Source organism: Dryobates pubescens, chromosome 9 (genome assembly GCF_014839835.1).
Source record: "Dryobates pubescens isolate bDryPub1 chromosome 9, bDryPub1.pri, whole genome shotgun sequence".
NCBI classification, from domain to species: Eukaryota; Metazoa; Chordata; class Aves; order Piciformes; family Picidae; genus Dryobates; species Dryobates pubescens.
In genome coordinates this window covers 27,375,680-27,398,925 of record NC_071620.1, presented here as the reverse complement: position 1 = coordinate 27,398,925, position 23,246 = coordinate 27,375,680, and the positions used below count along the sequence as shown (strand labels likewise).

Sequence of the window (23,246 nt, the reverse complement as noted above, 5' to 3'; positions counted from 1 at the left end):
GAGAGGGGTTTCTCCTCCGTCTCCCCTGCGCGGGCCCGCTGTTTGAGGTGACTCGCAGCGAGGCAGCCCTGTCTGGAGCGGGGCGGCTGCCGGGAGTAGGAAAGGAATACTATCCCCGTAGTCGGCGGTGGTGAGGACGCACCTCGAATACTGTGTCCAGCTGGTGAAAGGTCCAGAGCACAAGTCTTGTGAGGAGCGGCTGAGGGAACTGGAGTTTATTATCGGCGGTTGTCACGAGTACCCCTAGAGAAAGGCTGTGGCTGCCGGATTTCCTCACGCGGCAGTGTGTCGCTGTCACCGGCAGTTACTGTACTATCCTTGCGGCTCCCGCCCAGCCATCGCACCAGAGGCGGGTCCTTCTCACCCGTTTCGTGCGGCCGCTCTCGATGCTTTTTGACCTTGCGTCGGCGCCGTAGGGACTGCGCTGGCTCCTGTGGCCCCTCCTGCCTATCACCACCACGAGCGCCGCCATGGATTGCTGGGCGACAGGGATGAGCCAGGTCGTGCCCGGGCAGTTTGACGATGCAGATTGCTCCGACGGGTAAGAGGCTGAGTGGGGGCCGCTCGAGGAGGGTTGTAAGTCGGTGCGGGGCCTGGAGAGAGGACCTGGACGCGGTTCCCGAAGGCCCAGTCGGAGCCGCCGGTGCGAGGGATGGCTTGGATGTGACTGTCTGCAAGCGCGGCCGGTGAAAATGGATAAGAACACGGCTCTGCGTCTCCTGGCAGGGGGGAAGGAAGTCCAGCTCGGGGGGTGTGCGGCTGTGCTGCCTGAGTTAAAACAGTACGTGTGAGGAAGGACTGTGTGCGCTCTTGCGTCTCCTTTTAGTTATTTCTGGTTTCTGCTGCACCATTAAAATGAGCAGACCGGCCTGCAAACTCGCGGCGATCGAGCCAGTTTCACCTTGGTGTTATTTATTGTAACTGAACATTTAACAGCGAGTTGCTGAGGACAGCAAATCAGTTTGATTCCACTTGGAATTAAAGCGCGTTCTCTGTTGGACTGAAAGCCGAGAGATCTTTGTATTTAGTGGGGAATGGATAAGGAATGATGTTGCATTACGGGTTCAAGCTGTTTTCTTTCCACTTTACCCTTTATTTATTGAAATGCCAAATGCCGGCAGAGAATCTGCTTTGGGACACGCTTGTTCTGGCAGGAAAATGCTGCGTACATCAAGACACAAGTAAATCAAAGGGGTTCATTTCTGCCACAAATAATTTCTCCGGGTTTGTTTGGGGGGTTGGTTGGTTGGTTGGTTGGTTTTTTCATGGAGGTGGTGTCCTGTGTTACCAGCAAGTTCGGTGTTTCCCTCTGGTGAGATTTTGTGTGGTAACTTGTCAAGAGGAAATCGGCTGTGGCAGCCAGTGGAGTGGTTGTGTCTGGTGAAGGAGCCAGCTGGCCTTGTGTAGTGTGTTCATCTGTTGGAATCAGAGGGTCCAAATTTGTGTGTCTTCAGAACAAGTTAGAAGGCAGCACTGATGTGGTGAAGAAGACTGTGACCAGAAGATTAGGCCTCAGTAATGGATCCAGTTATTTTTAATATCTGGACTAATTGAGTGCACCTTCACTAAAATGTGAGGCAGTATTAATCTGCTTGAAGGTAGGAAGGCACTACAGAGAGATCTGGACAGGCTGGATTGATGGGCTGAGGCCAGTTGTATGAAGTTTAACAATGCCCAGTGCCAGGTCCTGCACTTGGATCACAACAAGCCAGTGAATGCTCCAGGCTTGGGGCAGAGTGGCTGGAAACTGCCCAGCAGGTGCTGGTTGACAGCTGACTGAAGATAAGCCAGTGTGTGCCCAAGTGGCCGAGAAGGCAAACAGCATGCTGACTTGTATCAGAAATAATGTGACCAGCAGGACAAGGTGAGGCCACATTTTGAGTATTGTGTTCAGTTTTGGGGCTGTCACTCCAAGAAAGACACTGAGGTGCTGGAGCATGTCCAGAGAAGGGCAATGAAGGTGGTGAAGTGTCTGGAGAAAAGTCTTGCGAGGAATGGCTGAGAGGATTGGGGTTGTTTAGTCTGGAGAAAAGGAGTTGATAGGAGAACTTCTTGCTCTCTACAGATATCTGAAAGGAGATCGGGGTGAGGTGGGATTCAGTGTTTTCTCCCTAGTAACAAGCAATAGGGCAAGAAGACATGGCCTCAAGTTGCACCAGGGGAGGTTTATGTTGGACATTAGAAGAAAATTCTTCCCTGAAAGGATTCTTAGACACTGGAACAGGCTCCTCAATGAGATGGTTGAATCCCTGTCATTGGAGGTGTTTAAAAGATGCAGAGCTGTGGCACTGAGGGACATGGTTTAGCTCCAGACTTGGTAGAGTTAGGTAATGGTTTGACTCCATTATCTTAAAGGTCTTTTCCAAACAAAGCAAGTCTATGATTCTCTCATCATTTAAATGTAGCCCACCCCTTAAAGGCTAAAGGACAGATGAAGTGAGAAATATCTCATGGAGAGGTAACTGAAATAATTTCTGGGCATAAATGTGTTTCACTGACTGTGATGAGCTTTTGTGGTTATAGAAACATCTGTATTTGTTTGAAGTGAACTGAATGAAGACACAGAAACCACTGAAGATGAGGTCGCTGAGAACTGCCAGTCAAGCCTGTGCAAAGAACCTAACACCGGGGAAGGAGGTGGTGATGATGACAATGATGAAGATGAGGAAGAGGAAGATGAAGACTGGGACTGGGATGATGAAATGGGAAGACTGATGAAGCACCCCAATGCTGCTGGTGGCTGCAATCCACAGGTGTGTTGAAAGCTATTTTGTGAGCAGAAAGGGTGCCCAACAGCCAGTGGGGCTAACCTGAAGGTTTTGGTCTTTATTAGTGTTATGCTGAGCATAAATAGACTTTTTTTTCTCTTGAGAGAGTTCCTTTTAGTCTGTTCCTCTGCTGTGCTCTGTGTGTACACACTGCAGTCAGAGCTCTACTTGAGTTCCTTGTCTCAGGTCCTGTCACAAGATTCTTTGTCACTACAGTTTTCCTGCTATTCCTTACCTTTCTCAGCTGTTCTTTGCCCACCCTGGTTTCTGCTGACATTGCTTTAATTTTTAGTATTTCTGTGTTTTTAAACATCATCTCCATCCTTTTGCTTTGATGTTAAGACCCACTTGTCACTCTCAGGGTAGTTCCAGCTACTGGTGGAAGGAGGTGCTAGAATGAGATCCATTTAGACTGCATGCTGTTGGTATAGCAACTCTGATGAGAACCACATGATATGAGAACCAACATCTTTCTTACCTTTGACTTGGAGGGTAAAACCCTTTTTATTGAGACCAGCATAACAGAGGAGTTGAGATAGGGTGGTGCTTATTGTGGCATATTATATCTGATTCACAGTGCTGTCCTAGGTTATATTCTTGCCATTAGTTAGAGACTTGTGCTCTCCAGTGTTGGTGAAACTGTGTTGAGATACTGCTTGGAGACCATCACCTGTAAGAAAAGATGACATCTGGGAAAGTTTTCTCTTTTCATTACTTTCTTGTTTTCCTCTTTGCTTCCATCTGCTATTTCCTTTTACAGTTCAGAAGGAAAAAAAAAATTATTAATAGGAGAGAGTTGCAGCTCAATTCCCAGACCTAAATAACATTGAATAGGACACTTTTAGGAATTTTAACTAATGTGTCACCTGTATTGTCTTGTCTTTGAGTACAATCTGATGTTAATCCATACCCACTTACTCACCCTTTCTGGTTTTCTTTCTATAGCTCTAGGCATAGGCATTTGAGCTGATGTTTTTTTTCAGTGATCTTGTCTACCTTTCAAAGGGTTATTTAGAAAAGGCAAGTTACATTTGTGAATTTTTTGTTTCAGGTGAACAGACAGCTCCCTAACTGTAATTCAGCAAAAATGTCTACCCCTACAGACAAGGCTCTAAGGAAATTTGAACATAAAATTAATCTAGGTGAGTATAATTGCATTGTCTTTGATGAAAAGCACTCTGATTATTCTTAGACTAGTTCTGCTTACTTTGAGTCAGAAATCTCTGGAATTAATTAGGTAACTTTTGCCAGGCAGATTGAAAAATTGCTTTTGAGTACTCAAAGTTGTCTTTAGTCTCCATTATCAGCTGTCATACCCCTTTACTTCCTCCCTCAGAGCCACAGGGCTATTTTGTGTTTGTATTTTTCATCTACTGGAATTCAGACCACATAAATGTTTTCTTTCAAAACAAAGTGGTGCTGAAATGAAGGTTCATGAGAGTGGTGCTGCTATATGTGGCCAAGTACAGTAGCTTTTGTGCATTTAGCAGTTAATCAAACACTATTTGAAATAAATCATGAGGAAAGAATCCTGGATGGTGTTGCTTTTTACAGAATCCCATCAAGGTTGGGGTTGGAAGGGACCTCTGGAGACAATGTAGTCCAATCCCCCTGCTAAACCAGGGTCACCTAGAGCAGGTTGCCCAGGATCACAATATCCAGGTGGGTTTGGAATCATTCCAGAGAAGGAGACTCCACAACCTCTCTGGGCAAACTGCTTCAGTTCTTTGGCACTCTCAAAGCAAAGAAGTTTTTCCTCATGTTCTGATGGAACCTCATGTATTACAGTTTGTACCTGTTGCTCCTTGCCCTGTCACTGGGTACCAGTAAAAAGAGTCTAGCCCTATCCTCTTGCCCTCCACCCTATAGCTACTGATGAGCACTGAAAAGTTCTCTCAGTTTGCTCTTCTCCAGGCTAAACAGCCTTAGGTCTCTCAGCCTTTCCTCTTCAGAGGTGCTCCAGCCCCCTGAATCATCATCATCATTGTCTTACTCTGAACAGAAAGATTACATTTGATGGTTGTAAGAGAAGTGTGGACAAATGTAATGGTGAGTTGTTATCCAAAAACCCATTACTTCTGGGTGACATTGTATCTCCCAGTCTGTGGAATTCTTGCACATCTGTGTCACTACCTTCTAGTCCCACTTTGAAATGCAGGCAGAGAGGAGACCTGGGTTAACTCTGGTAGGTAGCTGAGCTTCTGTACTTACTAGAGAGGACTTTGCTTGTGTTTTAAACTTGTGCAATGGCATATCAGATGGCAGCAGATTTTAAGGGGCATTTCTGAACATAGGAAATGTCTTTGGGATTTTGCTTATGGTTTTTTTTTCATTATTGTTTCTTTTATGTAATTTTCAGATAAGCTAAATTTTGATGACTCTGTTATAAACAGAGTCACAGAAAAGTCTAGACAGAAGGAAGCAGACATGTGAGTATTGCTTGCTGCTCTATTTTCATTTAAATAAGTTGAAACCAGAAGAGTAATTCTTATTTCCTAGTGTCATCCTGAGTTTTGACTAAGTTTATTAAGAAAACCAAAATTTACAAACAGGCTGTATGCACTTTGCCTTCTTGATCTTGAACTTTTTGGTTTCCAGATCAGCTGCTAAATCATTCCACAGTCTGGATTCCTCTGCTGCTGGGGCACATCTGATCATAGTGGTGTAGTGAGACAAGTGACAGATGTCATTTGACTAGAAAAAGCTGGTTTATCTGTGATCCTCTATTTTCTAAACAGAGGTCCTCAAGCAGTTGAGCTAAAAAGCTATTGGAAGCCTCTTGAAGGTTCCTCCTGATGATTTGACAAAGGAAAGCGGCTTCTTTTATAAACGTTTTTAAGCCAGCTGCTTGGAAGCAAGGTGGTATCTGTAAAAGTGAAAGGCACTAATGTTTATCGTGTTCTTTTTCTGTTGGTGTTTTGTTTTGCCATGTTTTTCACCCCTTGCCTGCAGGAGAATCCTTGGCTTTTGTGTGAACTGAAAGCTTTACTCGGGGCTGTCTTCTTATCTTTAATGCAGAATATCATGTTTTACTGTCTCAAAGTGCTGAGTCTGTACGTGGGATTGCAGCATTTCATTTTCACTTCTAGGTACCGAATCAAAGACAAGTCAGACAGAGCAACAGTGGAACAGGTAATCCCTGAATTCATCAGATTTTTCTTTTAACTGCCACAAATAATGTAGAATTTTTGAATTAATGCTAAAACACTTTACTGAGTTTTGCCTTGGAGTTCTGCTTTCCTTCTTATCCTGAAAAGACCTGTTGTTTCTTTGTTTCTCTCATCTGAAGGTTGTACCATAAATCTTCTGAAGCTCATTTTGATGCTTAAAATTGCAATAGAATTCTGCATTTTGTGGATGATTCAATCTTAAGCTTTTATTAAACTCCAAAGAACAATAAGAACTCTTGGGTTATTTTTTTTCCTGTTCTTTTTCCATAGCAAGACTGAACTATGGGTGACCCAAGGCCCCACAGCTGCTCTGATGATAGCTATATCATAAGTCAAACCTTATTTTAACACTTTTAATGTAGCTGTGGGTGGGAAATGGTTCTTTATTTCAATTATGTTATTGAGCTAGCTCTAGAAGAGACAGAACAGAAGGAAGTATCATTATAGAATCAAGGCAAAATTCTGAGTGCATGCTGTTTGGATTATCATTTGATCTTTAAGATAGTGTAATGCTGTGAGTCCTTTAATATGATACTGAGACTGAATTCTCTGTTAGGTTTTGTTCCCTTCAAAGACTGGTGGTGCTGACTTTTTTGTGTTAAATTTGAGGTGCTGGATCCAAGGACCCGAATGATTCTGTTCAAGATGCTTACTAGAGGCGTCATAGTAGAAATCAATGGCTGCATCAGCACAGGGAAAGAAGTGAGTTTTATTACAAATGACAGTCTTTTTCTCATCAAAGTAGGTGGAAGCTTGTGCTGCTTAGATGTATCAAAATGCTTGAGTTTATAGCTATTTTTTGTGTTGCTTAATTGATAGTTATCTTAAGATGAAATGCAGTTTATGATAAAGGAAACAAATTCCCCTGAGCATGAAAGATGTCTCAGAATACTTAAGTTAGTGCATCTTTTTAATTGTATGTGACAACTGAAATAGTTGAAAAGGGTGTGTGTACACAAAATATTGAACAGCAAACCCAGGTAAATCTTTCTTTGTGCAAGACTCCTTGAGTCAAATCATAAACCCAGCACTGGCATGTCACCAGCAAACCTGTCAGCAGACATGTAAACCTTCATTGCTTTTACAAAACTAGCATGTGTGTATGTGCACTGTTAAATAATACTACAGATAATTAAAACCAGAGCACAATTTTCCAAGTAAACTACTAATCAGGTTTAGAATGCCTAATCCCTAGGCTGATCTGGTCTTATCCCAGGTCCTTGGATAATGATTCTTCAATCAGCGTACATTGTGCTTAGGGACATGGTTTAGCAAGTGCCTTGATAGTGTTGGGTTGATGATCATACTCAATGATCTTAAAAGTCTTTTCCATCCTAAATGATTCTATTCTTCCACCCTGTGTAGAGATGTCAACATGAGATATTTTGGCTGTACTTTAGGCCATACTTGTTTCAGTCTCCAAAATGTAGATGAGGCAGTCAGCTTGTGCATTGTTTCTGTCCTATATGCATTGCCACAACCCTACGTAGTCTTACGTACTTCCTATAAGCTGCCTCTGTTGTAGAAGGAGATTGCCCTTGTGTGCAAAGTGCCATGTAGGGGCTGGGATGAGCTCAGCTGTCAGAAAGAGAAGGTGGTCTTGGTTTAAAGTGTTTATTGCTATTTCTTCCCTTCCTAATCTGATAGGCAAACGTCTATCATGCCAGTACTGCAAATGGAGAGAACAGAGCCATCAAGATTTACAAAACCTCCATCCTGATGTTTAAAGATCGGGATAAGTATGTGAGTGGTGAATTCAGGTGAGTTTGACTTCTGCCTGGTCTTAGTGGGAGAGAGCTGGTAAAACCACTGGTGCTGGTGCTAGGTTAATTGGCTAAAAGTCCCTGTTATCTTTTTGTTTCTTTATCTAAAGATTCCGGCATGGATATTGCAAAGGCAACCCAAGAAAGCTGGTGAAAACGTGGGCTGAGAAAGAAATGAGGAATTTAATAAGGTGATTTTTCCAGGTTTTATTTCAGCATGCAAAGGTAACTGAAACTTCTAAGTTTGTAGGAGGTACTCTTCTGTTGCTAGTTGGTGACCATCACTATGTTTCAGGCTTTCTGGGATATTTGGAGAAAGCCTCTTAAGCTTCCCTGTGTGAGAGAAAAGAAAGGGGAGGAAGGAATTAAGATTTTTGTCTTCCTGCTTGTGCTCTAAGCTGTTCAGTGTCTGAACTCTCTGTCTGACTTGACTAAAAAGCAAGGAAAAGCTGGAAATAGCTGCTGCTGAGTAACAGCACACTGCAATACAGGTTAATCTAGGATTAACCTGAACTGTGTAAAGATTCTTTGTCCAGCACAGGAATGCTTAGAGAATGGGCAGAGCCAGATTGGTTGTGGCTTTTTGTATTCACTTCCTAGCTGTTCTTCACAAGTGAGTTTCCTGAGCAGAGGAGCTCTTGTTGTGTTATGTTTAGACATAGAGCTCCTATAGGCAGTAGTGCAATGCAAATAAAGTCTGAATTTATTTTGTTTTGGCTTTGTTCCTATATAACAGGTTGAACACAGCCCAGATACCTTGCCCAGAGCCAATTATGCTGAGAAGTCATGTGCTAGTCATGGGCTTTATTGGTAAAGGTGATAGGTAAGTATCCTTAGAAAATAAAATACTATTTTTAATTAGTAGTTTTCCACAAAGGTTTATTAAAAGCAAACAACCCCACCCTCTAAATTTATCCACTGTTACTTTAGGCCTGTAAAATTAGCATGTTACTCTTACATGTACATGACTTGCAGAATAGCCAGACATTTCCAACTACTACTGCAGACTATCTGCATGATTCTGAAACCTCAGTTGTTTGCCTAATTGTGGTGGGTTGAATTTGTAAAGTAACCTAACTGGAAATTAAGGCTGCAAAGGCCTGCTTACTGTACATGAAGACAGGTTGTTTTTGTAGTACAAACATTAATGTAGTGTGGTCCAAATTAGTTGGAAGCAAAGCTCCAGTAACTTTAGCAAGCATACACCAAGCTGCTCCATGCACTTGCTGCTTGTATTGACTTGCTTGGCACACTTAGTGAGCAGAAGGATCAGGTACAGCAATTGAAGCATTTGCAGCTGGTATGTATCACAGAGTCCCAGAGAAGGGGAGTTAGAAGTGACCTTTGGAGATCATCTAGTCCAACACCTGTGCTAAAGCAGGAGCACCCAGAGTATGCTGCCCAGGATCACAATGTTGGGGCAGGTTTGGAATCTCTCCAAGGTTCAGTGTTCGGTTTCTAGTTTGTACTTGTTACCATTTGTCCTGTCACTGAGAACTACTGAAAAGAGTCTGGCCCTCTTGCCCTCTGGCCCTCTTGCCTCCCTGCCCTTTAGCTGTTGATGAATATTGGTAAGATCCCCTCTCGGTCTGCTCCTCTCCCATCTGAACAGCTCAGGTCTCACAGATGCTCAACAGAGGGATGCTCCAGTCCTCTCATCTTCATAGCCTCCACTGGACTCTCTTCAGTAGTTCCCCATCTCTCTTGAACTGCAGAGCCCAGAACTGGACTCAGTACTCAGCTGTGGCCTCACCAGGGCAGAGTAGAAGGGGAGGAGAACCTCCTTTGACTTGATGGCCATACTCTTCTTAATGGACTCCAGGAGAAGAAAGAAAAGTGCTCACTTCCTGTTATTTGTGTTGTAATTTCCAGGCCTGCTCCTCTGCTGAAGAATGCTCAGTTGTCTGACTCCAAAGTTCGGGAGCTGTACCTGCAAGTTATCCAGTACATGAGGAGAATGTACCAAGATGCCAGACTTGTTCATGCAGATCTCAGTGAATTCAATATGCTGTATGTTCTTAAACCTTGCTTTGAATTGTGACATCTAAAACATGTGCTTGGCAACCTCTTTGAGTACAAATCTACCTTTAAGGGAGGGTGTGGTCATTTTTGTGACTAGATTTTGTAACTTGGCTCATTATGTAGCTTTTAAATGGGATCTGAGCTTTCTCTGTATAACAACAAGACAAGCTAAAGAAAATCAAACAAAAAACCAAACAAATAATAATTACCAAAAAAACCCAAACCCCACAACAAACAGACAAACCCAAATCAACCAAACAACCCCCTCAAAAAAACCACATATAAAAACCTCTCAACTAGAGAAAAAAAATTATTAAGTTGTCATTTTTTTCCTGTTGTCTTCTCCCTCCACTTATAAAACTGCTTTTTGTGTTCTTTATATGTTAATAATAGAACCTCGGTAGAGAAGGGGAAGGATTGCTCTCTACAACTACCTGAAGGGGGGTTGTAGTCAGGCAGAGGTTGATCTCTTCTCCCAGGCAACCAGTACCAGAACTAGAGGACACAGTCTCAGGCTGCGCCAGGGGAGGTTTAGGCTGGAGGTTAGGAGGAAGTTTTACACAGAGAGAGTGATTGCCCACTGGAATGGGCTGCCTGAGGAGGTGGTGGGGTCGCCTTCGCTGGGGGTGTTCAGGGTGAGGCTTGACAGGATGCTTGGTTCCATGGTTTAGTTGATTAGGTGGTGTTGGATGATAGGTTGGACACGATGATCTTGAAGGTCTCTTCCAACCTGGTTTCTTCTATTCTATTCTATCCTATCCTATTCTATTCTATCCTATTGACCCAAGACAGCCAATCTGGCCCTAATATGCCACGTGCATGTTGGAGAAATCCATTCAGGTTGTTTGTGGTTCTGAAGTTTGAAGCCCACTTTGTCCCCTATCCTTCAATCTCCCATGTAACAGTGATGGAGTTAGCGCAGTTGCCTGTGTGTCTGCAGGTACCACAGCGGGGACGTGTACATCATTGATGTGTCTCAGGCTGTGGAGCATGACCACCCCCATGCGCTGGAGTTCCTGCGAAAGGATTGTGCCAACGTTAATGGTGAGTGGGATGCACTTCACTTCTTCTTCTGTTTATATAGGAACTGTTTGTTCGCTTGCTGTTTCAGGTGAAACCCAGCTGTAGAAGCAATCAAACTTCTGTTCAAATAGAATGATAGAATCTGCTGAAAAGTCTGTCCCCATCTTTCTTATAGGCACCTTGAAGTATTGAAAGGCTGCAATAAGGTCTCCCCAGAGCCTTTTCTTCTCCAGGATGAAAAACCCCAGCTCTCCTAGCCTCACATCATTGTTGTGGCCTCCTATGGCTTACTCCAACAGGCCCCTGTTGCACTTGTGCTGAGGACTCCAGAGCTAGACCCAGCACTGCAGGTGGGGGTCTCAGCAGAGTGGAGCAGAAGGGCAGAATCCCCTCCCTTGATCTGCTGCCCATGCTGCTGGGGATGCAGCCCAGGTCATGGAAGGCTTCTGGGTTGCAAGCACACATTGTAGGCTCACATCCAGCTTTTCACCCCCTAAGTCTTCCTCTGCAGGGCTGCTCTCCATCTTATCATCCCCCAGCCTGCATTGATACTGGGGACTGCCCTGACCCATGTGCAGGACCTTGCACCTTACCATGTTGAGCCTCATGAGGTTCACATGATTCCACTTCTCTAGCTTGTCCTGGTGCCTCTGGATGGATCCCATCCTTCTGGCAATCAACTGTACCACTCATCTTGGTATCATCAGCAAACTTGCTGAGGGTTCATTCAATCCTGCTGCCTATGATGAAGATACTAAACAGCACTGGGCCCAGTATGGACCCTTGAGGGGTCACTGATCTGTGTCTGGACATGGAGCTATTGACCACTACCCTTTGAATGCAACCATCCAATCTTATCCACCAAAGATTCCACCCATCAAATCCAAATCTCTCCAATTTAGAGAGAAGGTTGTGTGGGGCACAGCCTCACAGAAGACCTGTGATTTCTGCATAGCAGTCTATGCAGAGCTCAGAAGAGGGCAGTGTATTTTGCCTAGAAATCATCTGGCCAATAAATGAGTCTGCTTGAACCAAATTTAGAATAGATCTCAGATCATTCCCAGTCTAATAAGAGATCAGTCCCAGCGTGCAGTAGCACCTACTCAAGTCGTAACTTCCATTACTTAAAAGGCTGTGTAGACATGCTGATGGCTCTTCCGTGACTGGAATCTGTCTGGAATTCCCTGGCTGGCAAGAAGTTACAGTGTTGCTGAGAGGACTGAAGTAGAGAGTATTTTATTAGAGAAGTCAGCACTTGTCACAATATTTTGCTAAACCTGGAGTCTTTATGGTGTATTTTGCTTGAAAATTTGATCTTCAAGTGTGAGTGTCCATGTTGTGTAACATACGCACACCTCCCGTTAGTGTGTGTGTTTCTCCCTGAAGACACAAAATCTCTCACTACAGGCTGCTCTTGTCCCCTTTTTCTTCTCAATTTGACTGGTTTCTAATTTTACACAGACTTGAAAGTCTGTGGAAGAATTGTGTGCATTTCTGTGCTCCATGTTTGTTGATACCAAATATCAGAGAATCATAGAATCAACAAGGTTGGAAAAGACCTCAGAAAGTCCCAAGCTATCGCCCAACACCTCATGGCTAGTTAAACCATGGCTTCAAGTGCCACGTCCAACCCTTTTCTGAACACCTCCAGGGATGGTGACTCCACCACCTCCCTGGGCAGCAGTGGCAAATAACTCTTTCTGTGAAGAACTTTCTCCTCACCTCCAGCCTAAACTTCCCCTGGCACAGCTTGAGACTGTGTCCTCAGCTGGTTGCCTGGGAGAAGAAACCAACCCCCACCTGTCTACAACCTCCTTTCAGGTAGTTGTAGAGAACAATAAGGTCTCCCCTGAGCCTCCTCCAGGCTAAACAACCCCAGCTCCCTCAGCCTCTCCTTACAGGGCTTGTGCTCAAGACCTCTCACCAGCCTCACTGCCCTTCTCTGGACACATTCAAGTGTCTCAATATCCTTCTTAAATTGAGGGGCCCAGAACTGGACACAATATTCAAGGTGTGGCCTAACCAGTTCTGAGTACAGAGGCAGAAAGAATGATTTCCCTGCTCCTGCTGGCCACACTATTTCTGATGCAGGCCAGGATGCCATTGGCCTTCTTGGCCACCTGGGCACACTGCTGGCTCATGTTCAGTCAGCTGTCAACCAGTACCCCCCAGGTCCCTTTCTGCCTGGCTGCTCTCCTTATGCTGTTTTTCCTCTGTTCCTTTTCTGTTCAGGGATTTCCAATAACTTAGTCCTGACTGGGATGCTTGCACTCTTCCACTTTTTTCTGGTCTTTTGGTTTGCTCTCTTTAGATAGTCTACTGCCTCCGTGAGTTGCAGTGGTCTTCAGATGTATTCATTTTGTCACTGTGTTTTATGTGTTGAGTTCAATCTGCTGCTGATACTCAATACCATATTGATATCATGCCAGCTTTAAAATGAAAATGCTGGCTGCAGCAATGTATTATGGGGTTTGAAGCTCAGATTCTAACAGGAGGGGCTTCCTGGTTCCTGTTTCTGGTTTTGGAGTGTTGGTCTTCTCTGCTGGGCTGGCTGCTGTATGCTTGGATCAGAAGGAACCATTTTATTGCTGGTTTCTGCTGCTGCTTTTGTTTTTGCTAAGGTAACTGTGCAGCATGTCATCTCATTAAACTCCTTATCTCAGCCTAGAGAGGGTTTTTTATGTTATTTCCCTCCCATCTTCGGTAGGGCTTCATTAGGAAGGCAAACTGTGAAAACAAGGCACACTCCAACTTTCTCTGTGTCCTCCTCCTACAGAGACTGAGAAACACCTTCCTTTATGCTGTGCTCTAGATAGGATCATTACAAAGACTTGTGGTTGCATGGGAACAGAAAGTTTCAAACAAAATCATTTTGCTTTTATGATTAGTTTCTCATGGTCAGAGATTTCTGAGAACTGGAGTAGAAAGTGCTTGGTAAGCAGTTCTCAGTGCCTTTCACTGCTGGCTTCCAGTACAGAAGTGCAGCCTCCGAATCTGATTATGCAATCAAGAAACCTGATCAGTTCTGAGTGTAGTATTGAGGAGCATTGAACGTGTTGATGTGTTTCCCATTTTAGGTGGATCATAATTAGGCTGCACCACAGTTCAGTAGATATTCCTGTTTCTTTTGGGGGAAACTTTGAGGACTACGTTCCTTGTTCTTTGAAACATGTTTTTCACTTCAGTCATTGCAAATACCACACCAGTCTTACACTGTTTACTTTTTAGACTCAACTCCATGAAGTCTGGCTCTTGCTGAAATTGATTTTTATTTACCTAGTCATCTGTATGATGAACAGTTTTGTTTCAGATGGCCAAGAATCATCTCATAACTAAACCCAGCGTGATGCAGTATGTGCTGCTGGGGATTCTTCATGTCACAAGGCTTGGGGAAGATTGGCTGGAAAGCTGCCTGGTAGAGAAAGACCTAAGGGTGTTGATTGACAGCTGGCTGAAGATAAGCCAGTTTGTGCCCAGGTTGCCAAGAAGTCCAGCAGCATCCTGACCTGTGTCAGGAATGCTGTGGCCAGCAGGACCAGGGTAGTGGTTGTCCCCCTGTACTCAGCACTGGTGAGGCCACGCCTCAAATACTGTGCTCAGTTTTGGGCCCCTTGCTACAGGAAGGACACCAAGGTGCTGCAAAGGGTCCAGAGAAGGGCAGCAAAAGTGGTAAAGACTCTGGAGGACAGGTCTGCTGAGGACTGGCTAAGGGAACTGGGGTTATTCAGCCTGGAGAAAAAGAGGCTGAGTGAAGAGACCTTCCTCTGTAAAAGTCCCTGAAAGGAGGTTGAAGCCAGGTGGGTGTCAGTCTCTTCTCCCATGTAACAAGTGATAGGGTGAGAGGAAGTGGCCTCAAGTTGCACCAAGGGAGGTTTAGGTTGGACATTAGAAGAAACTTCATCTCTGAAAGGGTTCTTGAACACTGGAACAGGCTTCTCACAGATGTGCTTGAATCCCCATCCCTGGAGGTATTTAAAAGATGCAGAGATGTGGTGCTGATGAACACGGTTCATCCCCAGACTTGTTTGGACTTGATCTTAGAGGTCTGTTCCAGCCTAAATGATTTTATAATTCTCTGATTGGCTTGCTGGAACTGTCAGTTTAACATCATGGCTGCAATTGTTACATGTAAATACTAAGAGTTCTCCTCTCTGCTCTTTCCCTGTTAGACTTTTTCCGGAAGCGCACGGTTGCAGTGATGACTGTACGGGAGCTGTTTGAGTTCATTACTGATCCTTCTATCACCAGCGAGAACATTGATGACTATCTCTCAAAGGTAAGACTCCATGGCCTTGTTGCTTATGTAGGAAGAATTGAGCAGTAAATCAGATCTAGTCCCAGCTCCTTCATTACTCTACATCCTGCTATTGAAGGAAGCTGGTACGTGACATTGTTATGCTGGTGCTTCAAAACTGCACCAGCCTGATCCAGGTGCACCTAAACACAGGATGCTTTGAATTAGCTTGTTACTTTTGGCAGGGAGAAGCCCTGCAGAAATACAGCCATAGAGAAACATAGAATCATAGAATTGTTTAGGCTGGAAAAGGCCATCGAGTCCAACCATTAAACCAGCCTTGCCAGGTCACTGCTAAAGTACCACATGCTAAAGCACTGCTCAGCACCACATCTATACATCTTTTAAATCCCTCTAGAGATGGTGATTCAACTACTTCCCTAGGCCTGCTGTTCCAATGCAGATTTGAGAAGGGTGGGCTGAGGGAGGAAGGGAATGCCTCAGGGCAGTGGTACTCTGAGGTACATGGTCTTGCTAGGCAAATGTAGTGGCTGGGAAAGCATGATGATTTCAGGAGGCAAACTTCCTCGGTGCTGCTAGCAGCACCCATGTATTTCATCTCTGGCTGCCATTTCTCTGCTCCCAGTTAAATGTAAACTCAAAAAGGGTGGGGTGGGAAGGCATTATTAAAATTAAAGCAAAAAAAAATGGGAGCCACATATGCCATGCTGAGAGTGGAGATTTAATTCCTGGTCAAGGCCACATGTGTGGTCCAAATATCAGTACAGCATGGGGATTTCCAGTGTCATCCTGGAGGTTGAACAAGACATGATTTCCCCTTACATGAGCTCTCCTGGCTTGCTCAGTATGCACAAGAAGAGCTAAGCTTCAGGCCTGAGCTCTGCTTGCTGTGTTCTTGGGCTGTTATATCTGCAGTCATGCTGGGTCTGCCATAAGCTGGTCTGGAAGGTGCAGCCTATGTGTTTTCCTGCTATTAATAAAGCAGATCTGCAGTTCAGGTACCATTAGGTGTCACTCAAGGCATTGCCATAGGGAAAGCTGGAGTATGGGTGAGGTATAGTGTGGACTGCAGGAAAAAACACAAATGGGAATGGTTGAACTGGATTAAGTCATACAATTCTCAAGCAATAACCTTGTATTATTTTCTGTTTCTTTAGGCAATGGAAATAGCATCAAAAAGAACAGAAGAGGAAAGATCCAGTCAAGATAAAGTGGATGAGGAAGTAAGGATTTTGTCCTGCTATGAAATGAATATTAAGCTTGCCTCTTCTAAGCAGTGAAAAGTGTTGTGCTTTATTTAGCAAAATGTACAGTTGATAAGCAGAACATTGTGACCCTGAGATGTCTTGGACTAGTTGAGATGTGAAGCATTATGGGATGCCATGTGTAAAAGCCAACAGTGATATGGTGTTAGAAGGCAAATACTCATTTTCCTTCAGCAAATTATTGGCTTGTAGCCAGGTCCCTTCTTGTATCTTCCAGTTAACAACAAAACTGGATGGACAGAACTTACCATGCCAGCAGTTTTGGAGTGGGATGTTTGGATACCTGCATTGACCAACTTGCCTCTAGCTCCAGTCCCAGTCTGATTCAGTTTCTCTGTTTCTGTCCCACGTTGAATGAAGCTGTTTCATGTCTGTTATAAAAACTGCTGACATTCTGGAAGGGCTTGATGTAAAGATAAATTAATTGCTATCATAATCTTCAGAAGGGTTAAAAAATCTCAAAAACAAACCAAAACCAACTCTGAGCAGAATCTGTATCAGCGAGAACTTGTTTGTACTGAGTCACCAGGCAGTGGTTTTGGAGACACTTGATTTATCAAAGACTTTTTATTTTCTCCTGGAGCTCTGCAGGTTTTACTAACTGCTTCTGGCTCAAGCCTGGCCAAGGAAAGTTTTTGATTTTAGTAGTTTTGGGGGGTTTTGTGTATACCCTAAGATATCCTCAGCATACAACTTCTGAACTATAGTGAGATGCTTTTTGTTCCAAGCCCATCTTTTGCAAACCAGTTATTTATTTGCCTTCATAAAGGTACCAACCTGTAAGAGATGATATAGTAGCATCTAAGATCAGTTTGTTTCTCTTCGAGTTCTCAGGTGACCATGGCTAGTTTGTGGCCCTTCCTCCACACACGAGTACAGCTGATGAAGTTCTGTGGAATGGGGACCTGTGTTCTTTGCACAGCACTTAGTCTAGCAGTTACAGTCATGAAGTGTGCTGAGATTGAGATGATACTATGAAAAAGAGAACAAAATACTTCTGTCTGATCTAGTAATGTTTCAGATAGACTACACAATGAATTTAAGTGTTGATCCTGCAGTGAGGTTTTACTGTATTGCTCTGCTGCAGGAGCTCTCTTGGAGTTGGGCTGTGGGTTGAAGCAGGTGTAATTATATAAACAGACTAAGTTCTAACTCCATTGAGTTGCACCCAGAAGGCATTATAAACATCACAAATAAAACATTACTGAAAATCCTTAGAGTATAAAACTTTAGGATTCAGATAGGTTAAGAGGAAGTAGCTCAGGAAAGTGGCTAGAAAACTGTCCAGAAGAGAAGGTCCTGGGGCTGTTGATCAGCAGACTGCTGAATATGAGCCAGCAGTGTGCCCAGGTGGCCAAGAAGGTCAACCGCATTCTAGCCTGTATCAGGAATAGTGTGGCCACCAGGACCAGGGCAGTGATTGTCCCCTCATGCTTGACACAGATGAGGCCACACCTTGAATACTAGGTTCTGTTTTGGAGCCATCACTACAGGGGCAGAGTTGGTGGAGTGTGTCCAGAGAAGGGCAATGAAAGTGGTAAAGAGTCTGGAGAACAGGTCTTCTGAGGAGTGGCTGAGGGAACTGGGGTTGTTCAGCCAAGAGAAAAAGAGGCTGAGTGGAGACCTTCTCACTCTCTACAACCCCCTGAAAGGAGGTTGTAGTGAGTAGTATGTTGGTCTCTCCTCCCTAGAAACAAATGGTAGAATGAGAAGGAATGACCTTAAGTTGCACCAGGGGAGCTTTATATTGGACATCAGAAGATAAACTTCTTTGCTAAAAGGTTCTCAGACACTGGAATGGAGCTCCCCAGGGAGGTGCTTGAATCACCATCTCTGGAGGTGTTTAAAAAGCCACGTAGACATGGTTTAGGCCCAGACTTGGTAGACTTAGATAATGGTTGGACATGATGATCATAAGGTCTTTTCCAACTGAAACGATTCAATGATTCTAAGTTGGAAGGATTGGAGAAGCTTGTCGGTGTCCTGATGGTTGTCATGCTGAGGAAGGAGCCTGATTAGTCATGATCTTTCAGTTATATCCTGCCTGCATGCTAACTCTGCACTGCAGAAAAAAACACAACAGAAGATAGACTGGGGTCCATATGGTAGAGGGTGACTGCCCTGTTCTGTTTTAGTTCCTCTGAACCATTCAGTCCTTCATGTTTATTCTCTCAAGGATGCATAATTAGGAAGACCATCAAAGTTTGTTTCTTTTTCACTCCACTAGGTGTTTAAGAAGGCTTACATACCCCGAACTCTGACTGAGGTTAAAAACTACGAGAGAGATGTGGATATAATGATGAAGTTGAAAGAGGAGGATATGGCATTGAATGTTCAGCAAGATAATGTGAGTAGACCCTCTGGGGCACTGCAGAAGAGGAGGCAATAAGAATTCATATTGAAAACTGTTAGCAGCAAACAAAAAGAAGCCTTGTTAACAAGGTGTGGAGTACTGAATCTATTGTCATACTTCAGAATCATGTGGTTATTTCTAACTAATGTGGGGTTTTACTGTTGTTGGGGGGGTTTGTTTGTGGTTTTTTGTTTGTTTGGGGGTTTTTGGTTGTTTTTTTTTGAGGTTTGTTTCTTTGGTTGGGTCTGGGTTTTTATTTCAGGTGGTAATTTTCACTAGACATAAAGATTTGAGACCCACTTTGATAACATAATTTCCTTTCTCTGTCTCCTTGGATAAAGATTCTCTACCAGACTGTTACAGGACTGAAGAAGGATCTGTCTGGTGTTCAGAAGGTGAGAAGGGGTTTTAGAAATCCTTCATTTTAGCTGTTTTCAAAGAACCCTTACAAGGAGTATGGAGAATGCCTCACCTTGCAGCTGACACCGTGAAAGCTCTTTGTGCAGAGTGACCATTTATGTCTGGGCTGGGTCTGGTGTTACAGTGTGTGTGCACACTATGTGAATTGCTTCCGTGCACTGTGCTGATGTTGGGTTGCTTGAAAATGAAATGCTCATCCTTGCTGTGGCCACCATCTCTAAAGTTCAGGTAGAGAGGAAATAAGAAGTATTCAAATTAGAGAGGGCAACTAATTTAAATTTTAGCATGACTACTGCTTTTTATATGCTCAGGGTAGATTTGCTGTTATTATTGTGTAAAGAACAACCCTGCCCTGTGAGCTGTGATGATCAGGGAATGTTGTGATAGAGAGTGGCCCTGTGGTGAAGGATTTGGGGGTTACTGGTGGGTGAAAAGCTGGACATGAGACAACAAGGTGCACTCAGCCCAGAAGCCAACCATGTCCTGAGCTGCATCCCCAGCAGCATGGACAGCAGGTCAAGAGAGGAAATCCTGCTCCTCTGCTCTGCTTTGCTGAGACCCCTCCTGCATTGCTGGGTCCAGCTCTGGAGTGCTCAGTACAGGAGAGAGATGGACCTGTTGGAACAGGGCCAGAGATGATGCAAGGGCTGAAACCTCTCTGCTGTGTGGATGGGCTGGGGGAGTTGGTGGTGTTCAGCCTGTAGAAGAGAAGGCTCTGGAGAGACCTTATAGTGACCTTTCAGTCCTGATAGGAGCCAATTGAATAGAACAATTTTTTTACAGTGAGAGTGGTGAAACACTGGCCCAGGTAGCCCAGAGAGATGGTAGATGCCCCATGCCTGGAAATATTCCAAGTGAGGTTGGATATGTCTCTGAGCAGCCTGATCTAGTTGAAGATATTCTGCTGACTTCAGGGGAGCTGGAGTAGATGACCTTGAAAGATTCCTTCCAACCCAAACCAATCTATGATGCTCTAAGGTGTTATACTATATGTGAAGCACTTGGCAACAACACTTCCATAAAGTGTTGGATTAGAACTTGGGTACAGGTCAATATAATTCAACACAGAAGTCCTATGTGGGTTCTCCCTCCTTTTGTAAATGTTACCTAGCATTGCTGTAGACTGTTTGAAAGTGGAAATACAGATATGGGTGGGATCAGATTGTGACACACTCTCCAGGCTTGTTTAAGTGAGTGTTCCGGTGCTGATATTTGTGTTTGCAATACAACCTACATATAGTGCCCCCAGACAGGTTTGGGAATGATCCAAGTGTAATTCAAAATTGGTTTCCAGATGTTAGCAAATTGCTGCTTAATGTATGGAAATGAGCTTGGGAGTGCTAATGCAGCTGTGCTGTGAGGCCTGACCTTAAAAGCTTCTACTGTACGTCCAAGATTCATTGTTTTAAGTTTGGTTTAGCTTACTTGAATTCTCTTCCTTGAGATTCAGTGACAGCTGTAGTAAAAGCTCCCCCAAGGGTTCCAGCAGATTTGGGGTTTATATATATGTGTGTGTGTATATTGTTATGAGGATTCTTTGTTTTGGTTTGCTTTAATTCTTTTGATGTGTCTTGCAGATTCCTGCACTTCTTGAGGAGAAGGCATATGAATCAGAAACAGATTCTGACGATGGTGGTGGCACCTCAGAGGATGCTGATTCATGCTCCAAAGAATTTGTCCATCCCAAAGATAAGCCCATTGAAGTCAGCATGGACAAAAAGGTCAGCTGGCCAGGAATGGTTTCTTTTGCCCAGCTCTGCCTACGTGACAATAACAAAACTTAGTTCTGAGTCATTCTTCCTACTTTTTGGCTGCAACAAGCTGTGGGCTTTTACTGTTGTAGAGAATGAGAGCAGACTGAGTAAATTTCATCCTGGATGATGCTTTGTATATGGTGGTATTACGTAGAGGAGCACTTGACAACTCTCTTTAGCCTAGACAAAGCTAGAATAGAGATCTCTGCAAGGAATTCTAAGGCTGCCCAAAGCAGAATTTCAGTGATTTGGTGTTCAGGTTTGTGGTCCCTGTCGGAGATTGGTTTTGTGCAGGTAACTGAGACCAGTCTATCTATAGAACTGGAGACATGATGACAGTGTTTGTCCCACGATGCCTTTTATGGTACTGTTAGTACAGGCTGTCCTGATTTGCTTTGGGCAAGAAATGCAAAGTAGTCATGCAGAAGGGTTATGGTATGGTGGCTGTTTTAAAGGTTTCATTTCCCAAACTGCAGGACAAGTATGCTTTGTTTTGAGGATGCTTTTCCACAGAGTACCATCCATGCCAAGAGCTTTTTGGCAGGCTTTTAGGTGCTGTGCAAGAGAAGGGTCAAACTTGGTGAACTAAGGGGTTCAAGATTTGGGGGTTTGCTTGTTAGATTTTCTTCCTAGGAAAGGTAAGATAGTACATTCCATATCTGTAAATAGAAACACGGTGCTCTGGTAGACACTGTCTACCAACTGAGAGCTGCTGCCTTCCAGATCATACAATCATAGACTGATTTGGGTTGGAAGGGAGCTTTCAAGGTCATCTACTCCAAGTCCCTTGCAGTGAGCAGGGGCATCTACACTAGAGCATGTTGGGCAGCCTGTGTCAGTGTTTTACTACCCTCAGCATAAAAAATATCTTCCTTAGATCTAATCTAAATCTTCCCTCTTCGTTTAAACCGTTACCCCTTGCCCTGTCACAACAGGTACCAAGTCAGATGTGAAACAGGGAAGCGTTGACCACTTCTCATCTTCATGGATAGGTTTTCATTTGGACTTAGTTTTAGGCGAATATGTTGAGGTTCCTGGTAACTTCTGTGTTTATCTGTGGGCAGTGATAACTTTCACCACTGCACCTCCCTGCCTTTTCCAGTTCAGTCTTTTCACTGGCACAAATTAGTGTATTGCAGTAGCTTAACACCCTTTCTTGCCAATGCTGATGGTGATCAGCTTGCTGTGAGTTACTTGCAGTTACTAGAGCAGTATTTTTGCATGACATATAGAAACACATACTGCAGCAGCCCTGTGGGTAGCAGGAAAGCTCAATTTGGCATCCTGTTGGCATGCTGTTGGCATCCCTTGGATGTAAACAGCATGAGTTATGAGTGCCTCTTTCTCCCTTTCTTCAAAGGTTGCGTGAATCTCACATTTTAACTAGTTTGAATTTTGCTTTGTTGTTGGCAATGTGCAGCTCTTGGCTCCATCTCCAGCCTACACTTAGATTTTCTTTTGTCTTCACCATTCCTATTTTTTTCCTTCTTTTTTTTTAATGTCTTCCTTTTGATAAACCTAATTTTTATGTGGTATATTAACTAATTTTTTACCAACTGTCAATAACCTCAAAAGTTTCTCATTCCTTCTGGATTTAAATGTTTGGTTCTTTACAGGAAAGGAAAAAGATGGTTAAAGAAGCCCAAAGAGAGAAGAGAAAAACCAAAATCCCAAAGCACGTGAAGAAGCGGAAAGAAAAGACTGCCAAAATGAAGAAAGGCAAATGAAATGAGCTTTGCCTTGGAGAGGGAAGGGGATGGTTTGTTCTGGGGTATCAAGTCACTGTCCTTTTTTCTTTTGTAAAAATTAAAAATCCTTTATTTCTGTACATCCAGTATTAACTGTGAGCATGGTTCTGCTAATGACGTGGTGTTGCTGTTGGAACAGAGTATCTGCCATGGGTTTCTCAACAGGAAAGAATGAGCTTAATGTTTGAGCGTGTTAGAATTGTGTATTTGAATTCAAGGCTGTGTAGAGGCTTGTGGCAGGACCTCTTTTTGGTATGACTCAGCTTCTCCAGTCCACACCATGCTAAGCAGCCCCAGCTCTTTATTAAGGACAAGCTGGCAGAGCTCTGCTTATAAGTGACCCACTTGGGCTGGGTCCAAAGACAGCATACTGAAGGCAGACCCATCTTCTCTCTGGGCAGCCAGTGAGGCTGACAAGGCTTGGGAGAAGTGTCTTCCTCATGATGTAGCATGTCAGCTGGCTTTTCCCATCACCCCCAGTTTCATCACTGCCTTTGCCAGCATGGAGAGTGGTTCTCATTCTAGTAAATGTCTTGGTATGTTCTCCACTTGAAGGCTGTGTTTGATGCCCTGGGGATTTACATTTACACAACATACATCCTCTGATGACAAACAGCATTTATCTCTTAACTGTTGTCCAGCAGCAGGGGGAAGCTTCTGTCTCTCTGCACCTTACCTCCTACACCCAGAAGAGACATGGTGTAT

At 43.9% G+C, this 23,246-nt stretch overlaps 1 protein-coding gene across 1 annotated transcript; it reads left to right on the top strand.

The window, feature by feature from the left end:
- The first annotated feature begins 428 nt into the window (after positions 1-428).
- RIOK1 (RIO kinase 1) lies at positions 429-22,706 on the top strand. The gene is made up of 17 exons (XM_054164343.1): positions 429-541; positions 2,546-2,753; positions 3,820-3,910; positions 5,128-5,197; positions 5,858-5,900; positions 6,548-6,640; positions 7,586-7,698; positions 7,812-7,892; positions 8,438-8,524; positions 9,574-9,711; positions 10,664-10,767; positions 14,916-15,022; positions 16,159-16,224; positions 18,494-18,613; positions 18,961-19,014; positions 20,617-20,760; positions 22,410-22,706. The coding sequence occupies exons 1-17, from the start codon at positions 471-473 to the stop codon at positions 22,518-22,520; spliced, it is 1,701 nt and encodes a 566-aa protein (XP_054020318.1). The 5' UTR covers positions 429-470; the 3' UTR covers positions 22,521-22,706.
- Positions 22,707-23,246: the final 540 nt, after the last annotated feature.